Source organism: Gadus chalcogrammus, chromosome 7 (genome assembly GCF_026213295.1).
Source record: "Gadus chalcogrammus isolate NIFS_2021 chromosome 7, NIFS_Gcha_1.0, whole genome shotgun sequence".
NCBI lineage: Eukaryota > Metazoa > Chordata > Actinopteri > Gadiformes > Gadidae > Gadus > Gadus chalcogrammus.
Genome location: NC_079418.1, coordinates 29,535,187 through 29,554,376, shown reverse-complemented (window position 1 = coordinate 29,554,376; position 19,190 = coordinate 29,535,187). Strand labels below are relative to the sequence as shown.

At 41.4% G+C, this 19,190-nt stretch overlaps 1 protein-coding gene across 4 annotated transcripts; it reads left to right on the top strand.

The window, feature by feature from the left end:
• The first annotated feature begins 5,481 nt into the window (after window positions 1-5,481).
• On the top strand, window positions 5,482-14,599 carry LOC130386535 (toll-like receptor 13). Of its 4 annotated transcripts, none has more exons than XM_056595503.1 (4): window positions 5,482-5,636; window positions 6,991-9,609; window positions 11,200-11,317; window positions 14,329-14,599. In XM_056595503.1, exons 2-4 carry the CDS (start codon window positions 7,125-7,127, stop codon window positions 14,588-14,590), a joined length of 2,865 nt encoding a protein of 954 aa, XP_056451478.1. In that variant the 5' UTR covers window positions 5,482-5,636; window positions 6,991-7,124; the 3' UTR covers window positions 14,591-14,599. The 4 variants fall into 4 exon arrangements, with proteins under 4 accessions (XP_056451478.1, XP_056451480.1, XP_056451477.1 ...); XM_056595505.1 differs by having other exon boundaries at window positions 6,983-7,061; XM_056595502.1 differs by having other exon boundaries at window positions 6,983-9,609.
• Window positions 14,600-19,190: the final 4,591 nt, after the last annotated feature.

Genomic DNA, 19,190 nt, shown 5'->3' with positions numbered 1-19,190 from the left:
CCTTCCTCTAAGCGTCTTGACATAAAGCCTAGAGGCAGTGGCGCAAAAAGTGGGTATGCACTATATGTGGCACAGAGGGGCGTCAAAGCGATGGTAAAGATACCATCAAATGACAAGAATTGGAGGAGAATGTGGAACAGAGAGGTGAAGATGAGTTGGAGGAGGATGTGGAACAGAGGGGTGAAGAGAAGGCCTTACTCAGAAGATCCATCTGGCCACCACCACACCAGATTGTGGACTCATTTATGCAGTGCATGGTTTAGAATGCCCCACAGAAATGTCCTGTTGGGCCATATCCAAGATCAGACAAGAGTAAAGGTATTTTTCCCTAGCATACTAACTTCGTTCAATGTCCAATGGAGAAAAAGTGCAGTGGGATTGGTTACAGTACTCCAAAAGTAAGAATAAGGTGTATTGTTTTACATGTCATTTCTTTGGTGGAGCTAGAGTTGTTGACACACGGGTACAATAACTGGTTGTGTCTTTCAAAAACATTTTGGTGCCCTAGGCATGATTAGTTAGTGATGTTTAACCCATCCAAGACCACAAGGTACCAACAAAGATCTTTATCTTTTGTATTGTTGCATAAGTTCTTCAAGGAAAGTGATCAAATCCTGGATAGCTTTTAAGAGACTTTATTTGTTATAAAGTATTTCGGTATGGTAAACTAATACTATGGAGCAAAAGGAGGTGGAAGCGTGTCTTTGCACGTGCTGAGCCACTTCTAGCTGATCATAAACATTAACCTTGTCTAATCGCTGCCAAGAAGATTCTAACGAGCTCCTCGCTCGATGTTTACTATTATGGTAGAATGCACATGGCCCGGAAGGAGTGGGCGGAGCCGGTGTGACGTATTACCCTCGGCCTCCTCACCTGTCTGTGGTGCTGCCCTCTGTGGATAGAGCAGCTATTGCAGCCTTCAGTAAGGTCCTGCTCCCCTTGTGGCTATGTATAGTATTTACGGCTTATATGTTTGGTCCTTTGTCCTATTTGGTATATGGTTACTTAGTTAGTTAGTTAGTAGTTCGATGAAACCCCTCCATCCTCTTCGGTCTTGTGCCTTCCGATCCAGTTGTTGCCATGTCAGCCCTTTCGTCTTCAGCTCCTGCTCTGTGGTTCTTCTCCAGGTGACTCTAGGTCTTCCCCTCTTTCTCTTGCCTTGTGGGTTCCACGTTAGGGCCTGCTTTGTAATTGATTAGCTTTTTCTTGATTTGAGTGCGTGGCCTATCCATTTCCATTTTCTCCTCCTGATTTGGGTCTCTATTGGTTCTTGTTTGGTGAGTTCCCAAAGGTTGGCATTTGAGATGGTGTTGGGCCAGTAGACTCCCAGGAGGCTTCGTAGACAGCGGTTGCTGAATGTCTGTAGTTTGTTGAGTATGTTGCTGGTTGTCTTCCAGGTTTTGGATCCGTAAAGTAGAGTGGACTTGACATTTGAGTTGAAGATTTTTAGTTTGGTCTTGATTGGTATGTTTTTTGTTTTCCAGATTTTATTCAAGATGTTAAATGTTGTCCTTGCTTTCCCAATTCTGGCTTTGGCATCCTCCTCCGATCCTCCTATATTAATTACACTCCCAAGGTATGTGAAACTGGTTACATCCTCTAGCTGGATTTGATCCATGCTTATTGGTGTGTTGTTCTTGTTGTTGATTCACATTACTTTGGTTTTTGATGAGTTGATTTTGAGGCCGAGCGAAGCAGCAGTTATCTCTAGTTTGTGTGATTTCTCCTGCATCTGTTGGTGGGTGTGTGCAAGTAGGGCCAAATCATCAGCAAAATCCAGATCCTCTAGCTGTTCGGTCAGGCTGGAAGGTGGGACCCCTCTGGAAGGGCCCCTCTCGCTTCCTCTTTCCTGTGAGAAGCGAAGCAGTAAGCAATATACTAGGCTTGATCACGATGAACTTTTAGCCAGTGAGCAACAGACTTTTACAATAAAAAGAAGAAACTGTGTTAATGCGAGATAAAATAATTGTCTGCGATAATAACGCGTTAACTTGCCCAGCCCTAGTAACTACTAATGTTAGCTTGCCATGGTTATTTGCCTCATGAACAATGCTTACGACATTAGAGATGATATTTGTTTGCTCACTTTATCAAGCTGGCTCAAGATCTTTCCTACCATAAATGTAATGCCTTGCATGCCTAGATGACATATTTGCAGGATTTAAAAAAAATCTGAAAGAAAAGGTGAACTAAAACGTTTTTAACCTTAAATGTTGTCAGGGCCTTAGCTTGTATCATATCTTTAGGTAGTTTATTCCAGCTATGTGTTGCATACTAGCCAAATCTTTTTTTTTTTGTTTTGACTCTGGAAATAATTACCTGACTGAACCCAGTTGATCTTAAAGGTAGAGGGTTCATATCTGATACTTAGGGTTGATTGATGCTACAGCAATTTGAAGTCATATTCTCCTATTAAATCCCATTGTATGTTGAGTTTCAAACAAACCCGAGTTTAGCTGAAGCAAAGTCAAATAATACACAAAAGGGTAAAATAGGACCTAGGCTGCTTTTATTTTCACCGATTGACATATCTTAACAATTTAAAAGCATTTTAGGTCATATTTTCCCTTAAACATCAAAACAAAAAGTTGGCCACCGATAGCTCCTAGGCAACATGTGGGCCCTACATGGGTTTGAAGGCATGGGACATGCTTGAAGATGGGACCCCGCCTTTTTTCCTGCTCACCTGATTTATCCCCTGTATTCAGTGGCGGACTCAGGGGGGGGGCAGGGGAGGCGACCGCCCCCCCTCGTGGCTCAATGGTTGAAAAAGCGCGCTAAGGTGCCCTTCAAGAGTGTAGAAAACGAGAGGAAATGCCTTATTGGCTGCCCTTTTCACGTGCAAAAAATGATTAGGCGCCCTCTAGGGTGGCCCTCTAGAACAAGAAAATTCAATGACGTGCCTTAATGAGTGCCCTTATAGTCCCCTTCTGCCCGTCTGGTGCCCTTTTAGTGCCCCCTTTAGTACCCTGATAGTGCCCTTCTGCCCGTCTGGTGCCCTTCTAGTGCCCTGATAGTCCCCTTCTGCCCGTCTGGTCCTTCTAGTGCCCTGATAGTCCCTTCTGCCCGTCTGGTCCTTCTAGTGCCCTGATAGTGCCCTTCTGCCCGTCTGGTCCTTCAAGTGCCCTTCTAGTGCCCTTCTAGTGCCCTTCTAGTGCCCTTCTAGTGCCCTTCTGCCCGTCTGGTCCTTCTAGTGCCCTGATAGTGCCCTTCTGCCCGTCTGGTCCTTCAAGTGCCCTTCTAGTGCCCTTCTAGTGCCCTTCTGCCCGTCTGGTCCTTCTAGTGCCCTTCCAGTGCCCTTCCAGTGCCCTTCTAGTGCCCTGATAGTGCCCTTCTGGTCCTTCTAGTGCCCTTCCAGTGCTCTTCTAGTGCCCTTCTAGTGCCCTGATTGTGCCCTTCTGCTCGTCTGGTCCTTATATTGCCCTTCTAGTGCCCTGATAGTGCCCTCTGCTCGTCTGGTCCTTATAGTGCCCTTCTAGTGCTCTTCTGCCCGTCTGGTGACCTTCTAGTGCCCTTCTGCCCGTCTGGTGCCCCCATGGTTGAAAAAGTGTGCTAAAGTGCCCGCTATGGTGGTGAAGATGAGAGAAAGTGCCTTATTGGCTGCCCTTTACACATGAACAAAAATTAATGAGTGCCCTAGGTTGCCCCTGATGATGATGATGTGCCCTCTAGAGCAAGAATATGGCAAACCGAAAAAAAACATGTTGTGGTTAGCTATTGAGGTGCAGACGTTCCTCTCTTTGGTAGCTGACGAACGGGGAATGCGAGGCGTTGCTTTCATGTGGTGTCGCCATGACAAACAGCTACATCGAGTGGTACTTAAATCTCCACTGGCTAACGAAGCAAAAAGCGGATTAAGAGTATGTCAGTAGTACCCATAGTGGAAAAGCGCAATTAGATGCTACGTAATATTTTCAGTTTGCATAATCCGTTTAAAATGTATGTACATTTTTTGAGCGTTCAATATCATTCAAGTGTAGGTCATTTCATGCAAGAGAGACGATAATGGTCAGCTATCCCCTCAACATGAAGGAAAACTTCCTTAAATGTTTCTGTAGCTGGCTGTCAGCGGTCAAAGACTGTATGGTAGCGGCACATTGAATTTTCTCCAGTCTAATTTTTACTTAAATGTTAGTAAAGATGAAAGCAGTAAGGCATCCTCCTTTCTTTGGCTAAAATGTGAAAGTGCACAATGATGTGAACAACTCATTTTGGTGTTTATAAAGTCGCTAGAATAAGGGGAAACAGTGTCTTTGAAGCAAAATAATTTCTGGGGCCCCAACATGGGGCCCCACCAGCGGACACGGTGGCTTTTCTAACTTGATGGTGTCTTGTTCCCCCAACGCACTTGTTACATCTCCATGTAGCACTTAAAAGAATAGTTGGGCTCATAATTTAAACGGGGGGTCTGCGCAATGTGAAAGTGCACAATGATGTGAACAACTTGTTGTTCACATCATTGTGCACTTTCACATGATGTGATAATTTAAACGGGATGTGATCACATGATGTGATAATTTAAACGGGGGGTCTGCGCAATGTGAAAGTGCACATTGATGTGAACAACTTGTTGTTCACATCATTGTGCACTTTCACATTGCGCAGACCCCCCGTTTAAATTATGAGCCCAACTATTCTTTTAAGTGCTACATGGAGATGTAACAAGTGCCCCGAATGGGACCTTCAAGGCAGCGCTTGCTAAGGTTAGGGGATAGGACCTTCCAGGCAGCGCTGCCTTTAAGGCTCCGTTGGGGGAACAAAACACCATCAAGTTAGAAAAGCCACTCTGTCCGCTGGTGGGGCCCCATGTTGTCCAGAATGTGCCCTTTTTATTTTTTCGCCCCTGCCCTTCAAACAGTCTGAGTCCGCCACTGCCTGTATTGTTAGTGCCCCCTTGACAGATTGTTTTATGCTGTTTCTTAGCTCGCCTAATTGGTTCTCTCCGTCCTGTTTCTGCCTGCATGCCTACTTGTCCGCCTGTTTTTGGATTAAACCACAGTTTTGAAAAGCACGGGTAGATTCTTTAAAAAAAAAAATATTAGTTGAGCCTTGCCCTGCTTCAAATCCATCTTTGGAGCTTTACTCTGCTTTTGGGTTCAGATTTCACGCACACACCTGACATTTATGTATGTTGCCTACTTAGACCCAACCTAACACCAAGTTTAATCCTGCATGAAACCCATGTGGGCCATTGACATTGGGCCATTATCGAAACCGTGGATATTCCCATACAAGGCCCGTTTTTATGTTATTTATGTTTAACATTAATAAATAAAATGTCCATAAGAAAACAGCAAATTAGAATAAACTGATTCATCTTCATAATTAAATCAATGTGTTTAACCTTCAATTCTGATGAGGTTATTGTGTTGAATCCTGGTTGCATATCGACATTGTCATTTATTAAAAAAAAGATAGTGTCAGTTCCCCTTAGATAATTCCCCTTTTCTTACGTCATTTGACCACTTCCTTAGCACCCAATAGATCACACACAAAAAGACCATTTCCAACCAGCTTTTATCATTAACACATTATTTTGATTCGCCATAAGCATCGGGAAACAGACCAGATCGAGGAACATTTGTTTTGTGGAATTTGGATATTATTATTATTTTTTAATAATAGAAATATGCACAGTAAGTATTTAACTTAATTTAACCCACTTCTTTCGCTATAATAAAGCTAAAATTCAAGTACATTATCTTTCTGCAAAAAGAAAATTAACATATTACCATTTCAAGCATGTGTTTATTTTTGCCTTTTATGTTCGTTTTTGATGAAAATGATTTTTATCTCATCACTATAATCATCATTATAAGAAACCGTTGGAGAGGAGAGAGTAAATCAGTTGAGGATCATATAGGAGCTATTTTTTCAGAATTTATAACAAAATCATAGAATGTAGATTCTAGTTGTTCTCTAAAAGCTTGGTTGTGCAACATGTCATGTATTGGAATTGTGCCAATATTAATTTCCTGCTTGGACTGTTCTCAACCTCACCTGAAAGTCACTTGGGAATGGGATAAATGAGACCATCTAACTGCCTGAAAAAATAAATATGGTAGGCATGCTAGCTGACTAAATATATGTGTAGAAGGTATAGAAGGCCTATTAACCGATGCTTTCTCAATCTGTCCTCTGGTGGTTGAGTTCTCTGGTTCAGGATAATCTTTGTATGCAAAGCAGCGAGCTGAATCAATGGGACACAAGGCATAATTTCTCAGAGAAATCAAACGTTTATTCAGATGCATTCAACCTACATAAAGTTTGTTCAAGGGAAGAACACAACCTGGACTTGAAAGGTCTATGCATCTTATCTGTTATCTTCAGGGCTAACAAATAAGAGTGAAGCGAAACAGACACATGCTCAGAAAAGGGGCACAGATTGTAAAAATTGTGAAAATCGATTACATAAAATAACAAAACTCCAAGAGACATCCTTCATAATAACAAGATATCTGAGTGACATGTATGCAGAATGTCGGTTACAGAAGTAGAGAATGTTCTACTCGGAAAGATAACTCAATATAAATTATATCTTGGACAACTAGTTGCAGCGAGTTGACTCATATGTAAAGCAGCTCTTCTAACTGACTAAAAATAAATGTAAGCGACTCTACCAGAGCAACAGGTACATAATCTCCCCATGTTAAAATTGGTTTAAGGCCAGCACTGCTTAGCCTGAAAAAAAAAAAGTTTCTCGTTTGCTTTTTTATGCATTTTTTTTTTTATTATTATGGTTTAAAAATATATATATATTATAGAGGACTATGGCTATGACTCAAATTCATTATATTCTTACAAAAGATTAATTACCATGTGATTATGTTTAACTGAGGCTGTTTACATCATGTAGGCCTATATAAGACGTTTTCATGAAATCTCAAACCCATAGCATCAGGATGCTATGCTTCAATTGCAGTATTTTGATAGCAGATTGTAATGACCGCTGTCTGTGTATCTTTGTGTGTCTGTTTGACAGTCTTTTAGGATTGGCGGTTTTAACCTGAGGGATTCCTCGGACTGAAAGAAATTAACAAACAAAACCAAAGATCCACTTGGTAGGACTCGAGATCCTTTGTGTTGGAAATTAACAACATCACCAATCTTCTTTTTGTGCTGGAATGAAAACGAAAATTGCGATGCCGTTAAGGGGAATTTGTTTTTGTTCATTGGGAATATTATATTTCTTTTTGAACAGTTTTATTTTTCCAACTGCTGGTTACGTGGTGAAGGGCTGCCAGATCACACAGAACACACGGGCCATATGTAAGAACAGTTTAAAAGTGTTTCCAATGGAAATTCCAGAAACAGTCACATTTATAGACCTGTCTGGAAACAACATTTCTAAATTAAATAAAAAAGCTTTGGAAAATTTACCAAATCTGTTGCACTTAAATCTGAGACACAACTTCATCTCCAAGATTGAATCTGGCACTTTTGTGGTTCAAATCTCTCTAAAGGTGATGTTTTTAGACAACAATATGCTTTGTAAGCTACAGGATGGTATGTTTGATGGCTTGGTCAATCTCATAGAATTGCATCTGACTTCCAATCAGATCCAAACAGTAGCACCGGACTCTTTCATGTCTCTGAGCAAGCTTAGGCATTTGGACCTAGGCCACAACAAACTGCGCCACTTAACAAATATATTACAACATACGCCACATTTACAATACCTGTTCATTCCAGCAAACAACATTTCAATTTTTCATTCATGGGAGCTGTCAAATAAGTCTACAGAACTTGTTAGACTTGTTTTGTCCCAGAATGATTTTATGTTCTTTAGGCTCACTGCAGATATCTTTCCCAACCTCAGAAAGTTGGACCTTGGGGATAGTATAAAGAATGGTATCGTCTGGGAGGTGAATGACACATCGTACCTTGGAAATGTGTTTACACTAGACATCAGTGGGGTTCGCTCCTCATTACATGGACTGCAGGAAGTGCTCGAGACATGTCACTCCTCACTGAAGTATCTGAAGTTAAACCATATCAATAACAACCTGCAGGTTCTCATCAATATTTCCTGCAAAATCCCAACCGTTAGCTCCTTTGAAATCCAAAATAATGGCATCAAAGTTATTACAGTGGACATGCTGCACTTGTGCACTAATCTGAAATTATTGGACTTGGGGATGAATGAGATAACTGACATCTCTAACAATTCGTTCAAATCACTTAGGAAGCTTAAGACTTTAATCCTAAAGTCTAACTGTCTCACATCGGTCCCCTATGCCGTAAGGAAAACTCAAATCTTAAAACTGGATCTCAGCTACAATAACATCAATGTTCTTGGCTGTGATGATTTTGCCGATATGAAACTTCTCAGAAATCTCCATCTATACAATAATCCTCTCCTGACTCTCAAGGATTGTGTTTTCAAAGATTTGGTCCAATTAACGGTCTTAATGTTGCAAAACAGCAGCATTGATCAATTAAACGGCACCTTCAAAAAAAACACACCGAATCTTGAAGAACTTTCTTTGTCAAACAATCAAATAACTGTTCTAGATCATGGGGAATTTAAAGCCCTGAATTCCCTAAAGAATTTGGCATTAGAAGGAAATAAATTAAAACGACTTAATAAGGGGACTTTTTTTGGACTGTCCAGTCTTAGGCAACTTACTCTCCGATCAAATGAAATAACTGAAATTACAAACGGTGCTTTCAGTCACTTGGAAGCTTTAAAGACATTGAATTTGGAGAGCAATCACATCAAATATCCATCGGTAAAGCCCATTACGTATCCACCATTTGCTGGGCTTTCACAACTAGACACATTGTTTATTTCAAATCAACACAGATCTCATAGGTCCAACTTCCCTCAAAACTTTCTGCAAGGCCTGACAAATCTGTCAATAATCTATATACAACGTAACCAGCTTAAAACCTTGCATCCACACACCTTTAACTATACTCCTAATTTGAATAGGCTCCATTTGTCTCAAAATGCTTTCACAGACATTCCCAACAATTTGTTTTCCCCGATTCAAAAACTAAAAAGGCTTCACGTTTCACAAACAAACCTAAGGTCTCTAGATTTTCTGCTCCATGCTAACCTCACAGAGCTGGAGTTATTGCAGGTGGGGAAGAATACATTTTCTGTGATTACAGAGCCAGTGATGCTGTCTCTGTCAGCCCTTGAATACCTGGATTTGCAGGGTAATAGCTTCACCTGTAACTGTGACAACGCGTGGTTCCTCCAATGGGTAATCAACAACAAGCAAACACAAGTGTTTGATGCGTACAACTTTGAATGCAACTTCCCACCAAACCTCAAAGGGAGAAAACTTTTGGAGATTGACGTCCGTTCATGTACGGTCGATATGGGGTTCATCTGTTATATTTCAACGACATGCGCGGTCATCATGACCATAGCAGTCTGCTTCACCCACAAGTTCCTGCAATGGCATCTGGTCTACGCGTACTACCTCATGCTGGCGTTCCTCTACAACTCAAAGAACAAGGACAAGGGTGCTCATCAATACGACGCCTTCGTCTCCTACAACGCAAACGACGAGGGTTGGGTGCTGGGGGAGCTGCTGCCCAAGCTGGAGGACGAGCAGGGCTGGAGACTGTGTCTGCACCACCGAGACTTCCAGCCAGGTGAGGAGCCCTATCCTGAGCATCCTCTTCACCTCTATTAGCATACATGCTAGCCTACACTATTTCATATATCGTACATGCCAGTGGATATGCTATTAGATATGCTCATCAACTTGGTAGGGAGATTTTTCCTGACTCAGAATGATTTTTTTTTTTAATTTTGTCTTTGAATCAATAAATCTTGGATTTGAATCTTGAAGCCGCACAACGCACACATTATTAAATTGCGTTTGAGCCTTTCTGACATGGTCTATGTGGTGCACACATACGAATTGAACTATTTGTATTGATTGCAAGGCTGCTCTTGCTTTATCTTTTATATTTACTTTGCAGATTGAAAGACAAACACATTGAAGGCAAAAGACAATTCGTTGCATGGTATAGTTCATTGCAGGAGCAGTTTCAAAAGAGACTAGAGGCCCAATACAGAGAATCCTTGCATGTTTTGTTTGTATTTACAGCAATGGTTTATGCATTTTCTCAGTTTGTTGGTAGGTTTTATATATTGTGAATCAATGTTGTTTGTCTGTCTCTTAAACTTGTGGCCTACAGGGCAAGAACATACAGACATGCAATATAAAACTAGAAAGCTATAAGCGATGGTAATTTTCCAAATAAGACAAATTACGGTAAATCAAAAATCAAACTTTGATATGCTGAATATTATGAGTTGTATAGACAAATAATATAAATTGCACATTTTGCTATAAAATCTATATGTAATATAGGCTAATCTTCAACTCGATTTCAAAACAATAATATCTTTAAGAGTTTAGTATTCAGACTGTAAAACATGTCAAAGAAATACTTAATGCTTATAATATCAAATAAATGGAAACGGCTGTTCAACACATGTTGTGTTTGAGATTTTTCTTTCTATCGATTCATTTGTTTCAATCAATTATGTTTCTTGAGGTGGGGATCTGTAGGCGAGTGGCCTAATCATAACGAAAGAGGAAGCATGGCGTCCCTCCCCCCGTCACGGGGGGAGGGACGCCATGCTTCCTCTTTCGTTATAGTCATTAAATTCTACTGAATTTGTGTTGGCCACTCGCCTACAGATCCTCAAGAAACATAATCTATCTACCAACTTCCTCTTTTGTTAGTTGGTAGATAGTTGGTTTCTGGCCCAGGCTCTGTGCCGTCTCACCCAAAAAGCTCTGCTATAGCAGTCGGACTGCTGGACCTGAGATGAGTGACTAGCCAACTGATCTTAGGCAAGATCAGTTTGGCTAGTGCGAGAATGGACCCGCGTGGCTGGAAAATATTGGCTATATTCATTAAAAACAGAGTTTAGATCAAGGACTAATCTAAATTATTTAAATAGGTTAAATCAATGTATTTTGGGGCCATGCAATCGTGGTCTACTAATTCCTAGGATTTATAGCTCTGAGAGAGCTATACAGAGCGAGAACGTTTCAGAAGAACTGCATTCTTACTGGTCGGAATTGGCGCGATTAAGAAGTTTGCCTTATCAATTATTATTAATGTTAGCCCTTCATTCTTTAGCGCTGTGATGTAACAAAGCTTCAGTTTGTTGTTTTACTTTTATATCATTTTTGTGCATTTTCACTGACCGATGCTTTTCAGGTAAACCCATTATGGAAAACATAACAGACGCCATCTATGGCAGCCGGAAAACCATCTGCGTGGTCAGTCGTGATTACCTGGAGAGTGAATGGTGCTCCAGAGAGATCCAGGTTGCCAGGTAAGAATCCAGAGTTTACATGCATGACCAGAATATGGTTGATCATTAATTCAGCTTCACATGTGTACTTGTGGTCTTATTGTATGACCCCCTCATACCTTCTCCCTCAAAATGTCAAGTGCAACGGACCAAAGCCTTAATCACACATTTACAGACATGCTATAACGCTCTAACCACTAAGCCAGAAGTTTGCAACCGGCAAGCCCAGTTAGTTTGGAAAAGGAAAAAGATGGTATGGCAATAATTCAGTGCATAAGGACAAGTGGCCAAAACAATAGTGCTGCAACTCATTTTCCCGCAATGTGTCAGATTGACTGTGCTGTCCGTGGAAAGAGTCCTGCATTTACCCTGTTTGAGCAGGGCACCCAATTATCTCCAACACGTATGTCAGTTAAAGAACCACAGGGGATTAAACGATTCAATCACCGCATCGCCATGGGGTCATTTTCCCTTAACTGACTTGCTGATCAATGACTGGCTACATCAATGCATGGAAAATGCCATAGGTTGAAAATGTGTCAAAAACAATCAAGTAAAGTACTTGAGTATAGTAGGAAAGTATTTCCACTCCAGGGCCAATACAACCATGTGGATAGGTATGGTCAACACATTCTCACTCCGAACGCGTCGATTTTTGACTAACGGTCAGTGACTTTGGCTTCAGTTTCTGACGCAAAAGGGTACCCTTGCGCTTCTTTTTTCGACGCATGGGGTTTTCAACTCGTTACAATGTAACCCCTTCACAGGGGACCCGACGGCTGCCGCGCATATGAGCATTCATCCCATTGGCTAACGGTGGACCTTGCGCTTCTTTTTTCGACGGAGGGGGTTTTCCACTCATTGCAATGTAATCCCTCCACGGCAATATATGAAGCTATGAGCATTCATCCCATTGGCTAACGGAGGACCATGTGCTTCTTTTTTCGACGCAGGGGGTTTTCCACTCATTGCAATGTAATCCCTCCACGGCAATATATGAAGCTATGAGCATTCATCCCATTGGCTGTTTTGTGTTTTGATTGAGAGAAACAATCGTTTTTTGGCCGTTGGGTAGCTGAGGTCGTTGCTATAGAGGCCACGTCCGTGCACTTTTTTTGACAACTGACAGAGCAACCCTTTCTCATCAAAATTACGTTCCCAGAGAACTATTCGGCATTCTCAATTACGTTTGTCTAAAAAACGTATTTTGTCCGTGATTACGTTTTATTGAACATATTGTAATGACCTCGCCGGTGACATAACGATGTCGAGTCATTAGTAATTGAAGGAACTTTTAATGAACCAAAACCAGGTCACTGAAACCCGTAACCAACAACAGAAATCCCACCCAAAACAAACCGCAACCGGGGTTTGTTTTGGGTGGGATTTCTGCCGTTGGTTACGGGTGCCGAATAGTTCACTATGGCGACACATTGGTGCCATAATTCACTAATGTGATAAAAGATGCATTCGGGCGTATTATATTATTCCACACGCGTAGATATTAACTGCGAGCGCGCAAATGATCTCTGCGCGCGCAAAACAGCCTCTCGCGCGCGCAAATTACCTCAGCGCGCGCAAAACAGCCTCTCGCGAGCAGCAAATTACCTCAGCGCGCGCAAAACCTCTCGCGAAAGATGTTTTTACGCTCTCGCTCAAATTTAATTTTGGCACTATGGGGGAGGGAACCAAGGCAGGGCGGGCTTTCCTATGATTGGCCGTTTCTGAAGCGCGATATTTGATTGACAGCCCTCCTCAGCCCTCCTCTCATTCAATTCTGAATTGTACAGTAAATGGCTGAAACGATAGTTACTTGTTATTGTAACTCTAGATTCTATGAGTATAGGCGCAGCCTTTTAAGGCTATCGATATTGGGTTATCCCTAGGCGTGAGCCGTAGCACTGAAAATTTGTAATCCCCGACCACCAACAGCGTGGGCCTCAATTACGTCCGCGTGCGGCGTGCCTCATCGACGTCCGCATTTCGCAGATATAGTCGGGCGCCGGCGGACGTTCTGCTCCCAATAAACAGCTTTTCTTCAGCTATTTAAAGGACAATGAGGCCGACACTTAAAAGGCTGCGCCTATACTCATAGAATCTGGAGTTACAATACGTAACTATCGTTTCAGCCATTTACTGTACAATTCAGAATTGATTGTGAGGAGGGCTGTCAATCAAATATCACGCTTCAGAAACGGCCATTCACGTTTGGCCGTTTCACGTATCGCCCTGCCTTGGTTCCCTCCCCCATAGTGCCAAAATTAAATTCGAGCGAGAGCGTAAAAACATCTTTCGCGAGAGGTTTTGCGCGCGCTGAGGTTATTTGCGCGCGCGAGAGGCTGTTTTGCGCGCGCTGAGGTAATTTGCGCGTGCGAGAGGCTGTTTTGCGCGCAGAGATCATTTGCGCGCTCGCAGTTAATATCTACGCGTGTGGAATAATATAATACGCCCGAATGCATCTTTTATCACATTAGTGAATTATGGCACTAATGTGTCGCCATACTATGGGAACGTAATTTTGATGAGAAAGGGTTGCTCTGTCAGTTGTCAAAAAAAGCGCACGGACGTGGCCTCTATAGCAACGACCTCAGCTACCCAACACTGATCAAAAAAACGATTGTTTCTCTCAATCAAAACACAAAACAGGACAACTGATGCCCATAAACTTAACCCATACATGTTTTGTAATTAACAAGGACACGTTGGTGTAGTTGTGTTGAGGAATGTCACAGATTTCACTGTAACATTGCCGTTAATGTGCAACCACCGGGTCTTCCGTTAGCCAATGGGATGAATTCTCATAGCTTCATATATTGCCGTGGAGGGATTACATTGCAATGAGTGGAAAACCCCCTGCGTCGAAAAAAGATGCACATGGTCCTCCGTTAGCCAATGGGATGAATGCTCATAGCGTCTCTATGTGCAGCGATCGGCTCTTCCGTTAGCCAATGGGATGAATGCTCATAGCTTCATATATTGCCGTGGAGGGATTACATTGCAATGTAAAACTCTCCCTGTTTCCATTTCCCCAGCTTCCGTCTGTTTGACGAGCAGAAGGACGTGCTGATCCTGGTGTTCCTGGAGGACATTCCCATGCAGCAGCTTTCTCCGTACTACCGCATGCGGAGGATCCTGAAGAGACAAACCTACCTGAGCTGGTCCCGCGCAGACGCACACCCAGACCTGTTCTGGGAGAAGCTCCGGCAGGCCCTGGAGACCCTAGAGCACCCAATGGGTGAGCATATACGGCTCACCGTGGAGGACGGACCCCCTGGAGAGAGACCAGACCATTAAAAGGCTTAGAAATGCTGGGGGGAGGGGGTGGGGGGGGGTACTGTATTGTAAAACACCTTATTTTCATTTTTATGCTGATGATTCTCGGTTGTACTTACCCATCAAGCCCAACGACCCATATATGCTAAGTGCATTTCATGAATGCCTAAATGACATTAAAAGCTGGATGGCAATAAATATTCTGCAGCTTAATCACAAAAAGACAGAAATCCTGGTCATTGGCCCCCAGCAAATATCCGAACAAATACCGCCATCTACTAGTGACCTGCCAAACTTATCAAACCTGTTGCAAAAAGCCTTGGAGTCCTGTTCGACAGTAATTTATGTTTTGAGCAACACATCACCAAGATCGTACAATCTTGTTTTTACCAACTCCGCAATATTTCTTAAATAGATCAATTTCAAATCTCAGTGATGCAGAAACGTTGCTATGTTCCTTCATCTCCTCGCGACTTGATTATTGTAATAGCCTTTTTACCTGCTTGAACCAGAAAACACTCAAATGGCTACAGACGGTTTAAAACTCAGCTGCCAGGCTTTTGACAAGATCTAGAAAATGTGACCATATCGCACCTGTTCTAGCGTCTCTACATTGGCTTCCTGTTTGTTTTACGATTGATTTTAAGATTTTATTGATTACTTTTATGGCTTTACATGACTTGGCCCCATATCTCAGAGCTTTTAGTCCCCTATGTGCCGTCTCATAGTCTGAGGTCCTCAGGATGTATACTGCTGTTCCTCCCAGTGTCCAGGCTCAAAACTAAAGGGGACAGAGCTTTCTCCATACAGCACCGAAGCTCTGGAACGACTTGCAAGAGGAAATTAGGTTGACTGAGTCACTGCCCATTTTTGAAACTCTCCTCAAAACCCACTTTCATCTAAGAGCTTTTCCAGATTTCATTTGAGCCTGCCTTTGTTTTTATTCCTGTCTTTTATCCTTTCATTTTCATATGGCTCATTACTGTATATCACATGTATTTTATGATTTGTTTTAATTGTTCTTTTATTTTTTCAGCACTTTGTAACTGTGTTTTGAAAAGTGCTATATAAATAGAGTTTATTATTATTATTATTATTATTATTATTATTATTATTATTATTATTATTATTATTATTATTATTATTATTATACTAGAGACGTTCGAGGTCTGTCTCTATGGAGGGAAAGTGAGACAGTTCCCCTTGCCGGCTTTGTTCGTTTAAACTCTCTTTAGGCTTTATTGTAAAATACCTTCGGTTAATGGGTACATCTGGTGTTGATTTGGGCATGTCAACTTCTGATGAAATCTGCGGAGAACTAACCTGAGGTTTGCCTGCATAATTGAAGACTCCTTCAGGGTGGGAGTTCTGTTGTTTGCCAATAGCTGAGTTGATTAGCTCAAGTTCTAATCATCATTAGCATGCAAAGGAATGTAGACCGCTATCACTATAACAAGGGTGAAGTTCCCTAAGTGTATGGAAGGGCCTGCATTTCACCAAAATATTCCAGATCGGGTGGGCAGAGCCTGTCCATGACACTTGTGTCTGCGTACCAAACAATGTTATCGCTTGTTTTTTCCTTAGCTCTATAGCTTATTATTGTATCTAGGCCTTTCTAAAAAGGGGAAACTATGGTCATTGTTAATTTGAAATTAATCTTGTTTTCTATTCTAAAACACAAATCAATGACTGCAACTTTACCATCTGTAAAAAGTTGCACGAGTATTTCTAAGCCTGACTTTGCCCCTGCATATGCAGGGGCAAAGTCTATAAGAATCAAGTTTTATGATATTTATAACTAAAAGATAATTTGTATAGTGTGGAATTTTTTGCCTGTTCAATATTAACCTAAGTTAGATAATGAACTTGAAACTGCTGTTTTCTTCAATAGTAATTGTATTATAAATAAAATTATTGTTCACAGAAGATATTTTTTTCTACATCGCTGTCACACTGCACTCGATTTTGAAACCTATCACTATGTCAGATGTCATGATTATATACAAATGTAGGCTATACAGTGGTGTATAGTTACAAAGTAGAAATTCTTCGTTAATGTAGGCCTACTTCAGTTTTTTCGGGATTTGTACTTCACTTGAGTATTTACATTTCTTGCAACTTTCACTTTTACTCAGCTACCTTTCCTCAATATAATGTATACTTTTACTTCGTTACATTTTCCCTTTGCATCTTTGTTACTCGCTAAAAAATAAAAGCTGAAGCAATTAGAAATGTCATGACGCTTGGACATGCGGGAACAGCGTGTTTGGCCAATCAATGGTGGTCCTATAGCTAGATTGGTAACTTTAATTGACAAGTGCTCTCAACCACCACCAAATTTTGTTTACGTTCCCATTTGACCCAATAACATTAGTATTAAGGGATGTGAGATGGGCATGTCAGGACCACTTGGCTCGAGTAGAGCTGACATAACAAAGGGAGGCCACGCTGATTATAAAGATGGAACAATTATTTATTTAAAGTGCTAAATGCATCAGTAAGGGGAAGCTAAACCAAAAGTGTAGTGCATATCAGTAGATGTAATATAAAGCAAAGTGAGGGAAAGATGAGGAGCGAAGCTGCAGCCAGCCCTTCCCCGTCAGGCCATAGCAGTAGTGAGAGAGACCGAGCCGACGGGAAAGGCGTCTTTTATCTCCAGCTCAATCAGCCCAGTCATTAGCCTGGCACTGCCAATAGAGACAGCTCCCCCTAGTGGCGATAGAAGGAACACGGACACGGAACACGGATGATCATGACACGCCAAGCAAGGCAGGTAGAGAGGCACATCCAGCACGGCAAAGCTGGGCGTGACAGGCACCTGTCCAATAATTATTAGGGACAAGGGAGGGCCATTGTCCCTAGTTTGGCACATGTGCCAAGAGATAGTTTCATTTGGTGCTAAAACAGAAAGGCTTCCGATTTACATTTCGTCAGTCACATCAAATCAGTTACTAAATCGGCCTATCACCTTAAAAACGTAGCAAGACTTAGAGGGCTCATGTCCACTCAAGTCTTGCAAAAACTTGCACATGCCTTTATTACTAGTAAGCTTGATTACGGCAATTGTCTCATTACAGGTCTTTTTTTTCAGAATGCTGCTGCTAGAGTTCAACAACAGCTTGTTCAGAACGCTGCTGCTAGAGATACATATTTTTTTAACACATTACACCAATTCTAAAACCGTTACATTGGTTCCCTGTATGTCAGAGAACTGATCGAAAAATCATGCTGCTCACCTATAAATCCCTACTGGGTTAAGGGCCAAATATGTAACTGATATGCTTGCACTACATAAGTCTTCTATGTAGACCACTCAGATCTTCTGAGACCAATCTGTTAATTATCCCCAGAGTAAACACGAAACATTGACTTTGACCACTTTTAAAACAAGACTGAAGACTTTTATGTTTAATTTAGCCTTCTGCTAAATTTATACATTTTTTTTCTATTATGTTCTGTCTCTTTCGGAGGGATGTATCTACCCCTTGAAAACATTTTTTTTTTACAAAACAAGTCCTGTTGATTACGTAATGTATTAATGCACTGGGTGTACAGCTCAGCTACGATTAATCGTCCAAAGACGGAGGATGAATCGGATGGCATGCTAATGGTTGTTTTGAAGCAGGAGCGATTTACACTAGGCTAGCCAAGATGAGTAGCTATTACTTCTATTCTAAATATTTCACAATATCTCCATTTAGTGACGTAACCACTTGGGCTGGGCAATGATTAAAAGATTTAATCGCATTAATGGCGTGAGTTCCTGTGATTATTCACGATTCGTGTTAGTGTCCTTTTGCCATATTGTAATTTAGGCTCAGATTTAGATATTATATTATTCAGATGAATATTTTGTGATTGTTTATTATGCTGAGTTCTTCAGGAAGTAGTCGAATCCAAAGGAATAGCTTTAAAGAGACTTTATTTGTATAAAGTATTTTCGGTATGGTAAACTGATGCTCTGAAGTAAAGAGAGATTGAAGATGTGTTCTAAGCACGTGCGAGAGTATTCTCCTAGCTGATCCAAGACATAAACCCACGTATATCCTATCGCTGCCGGAAGAGTTCTACCTGCCTCCACGATGTGGAGGCTTTCTTATGGACTCAGGGAGGACCGGAAGACTTGGAGAGGAACCGGTGGGACGTAATCCTCGGTTTTCCTCGCTTGGTCTGTGGTGCTGCCCTCTGTGGATAAAGTATCTATTGCAGCCTTCAGTAAGGTCTTGCTCCCCTTGTGGCTATGTATGGTATTTACGGCTAATATGTTTGGTCCTGCATCATTGGGTCTATGTGTGGGTAGCTTAGATTCTTAAAATACGTAACAATTATATTGAATGACTAATTGTTTTGCATAGTTTTGCATTTTAGTTTAATAACTGTTTAGTGTAGGCCTACTGGCTTTCATTGCTTAGAATTACAGATGCATAGGATATATTAGTTGACTTAGAGCGAGCTGTTATGACGTAGGGATTAGCACATTTAGGGAGATACTGTGTGTATTTGTTCATTTGTTTCATTCAACCCACTGTTTTTCTACCATTGTTTCAACACAGTAAACACGCGTAGACCTCGTTCTTTCTGTCATAGAGTGGTTAAATGACTGAATATGTTTAGAGATATT

Excerpts from the sequence above, each read along its gene's own strand:
- LOC130386535 (XM_056595503.1), top strand. The coding sequence starts at position 7,125 with ATGAAAACGAAAATTGCGATGCCGTTAAGGGGAATTTGTTTTTGTTCA. Across the intron at positions 9,610-11,199 it reads CCACCGAGACTTCCAGCCAG|GTAAACCCATTATGGAAAAC; the intron begins GTGAGGAGCCCT and ends GATGCTTTTCAG. Across the intron at positions 11,318-14,328 it reads AGAGAGATCCAGGTTGCCAG|CTTCCGTCTGTTTGACGAGC; the intron begins GTAAGAATCCAG and ends CCATTTCCCCAG.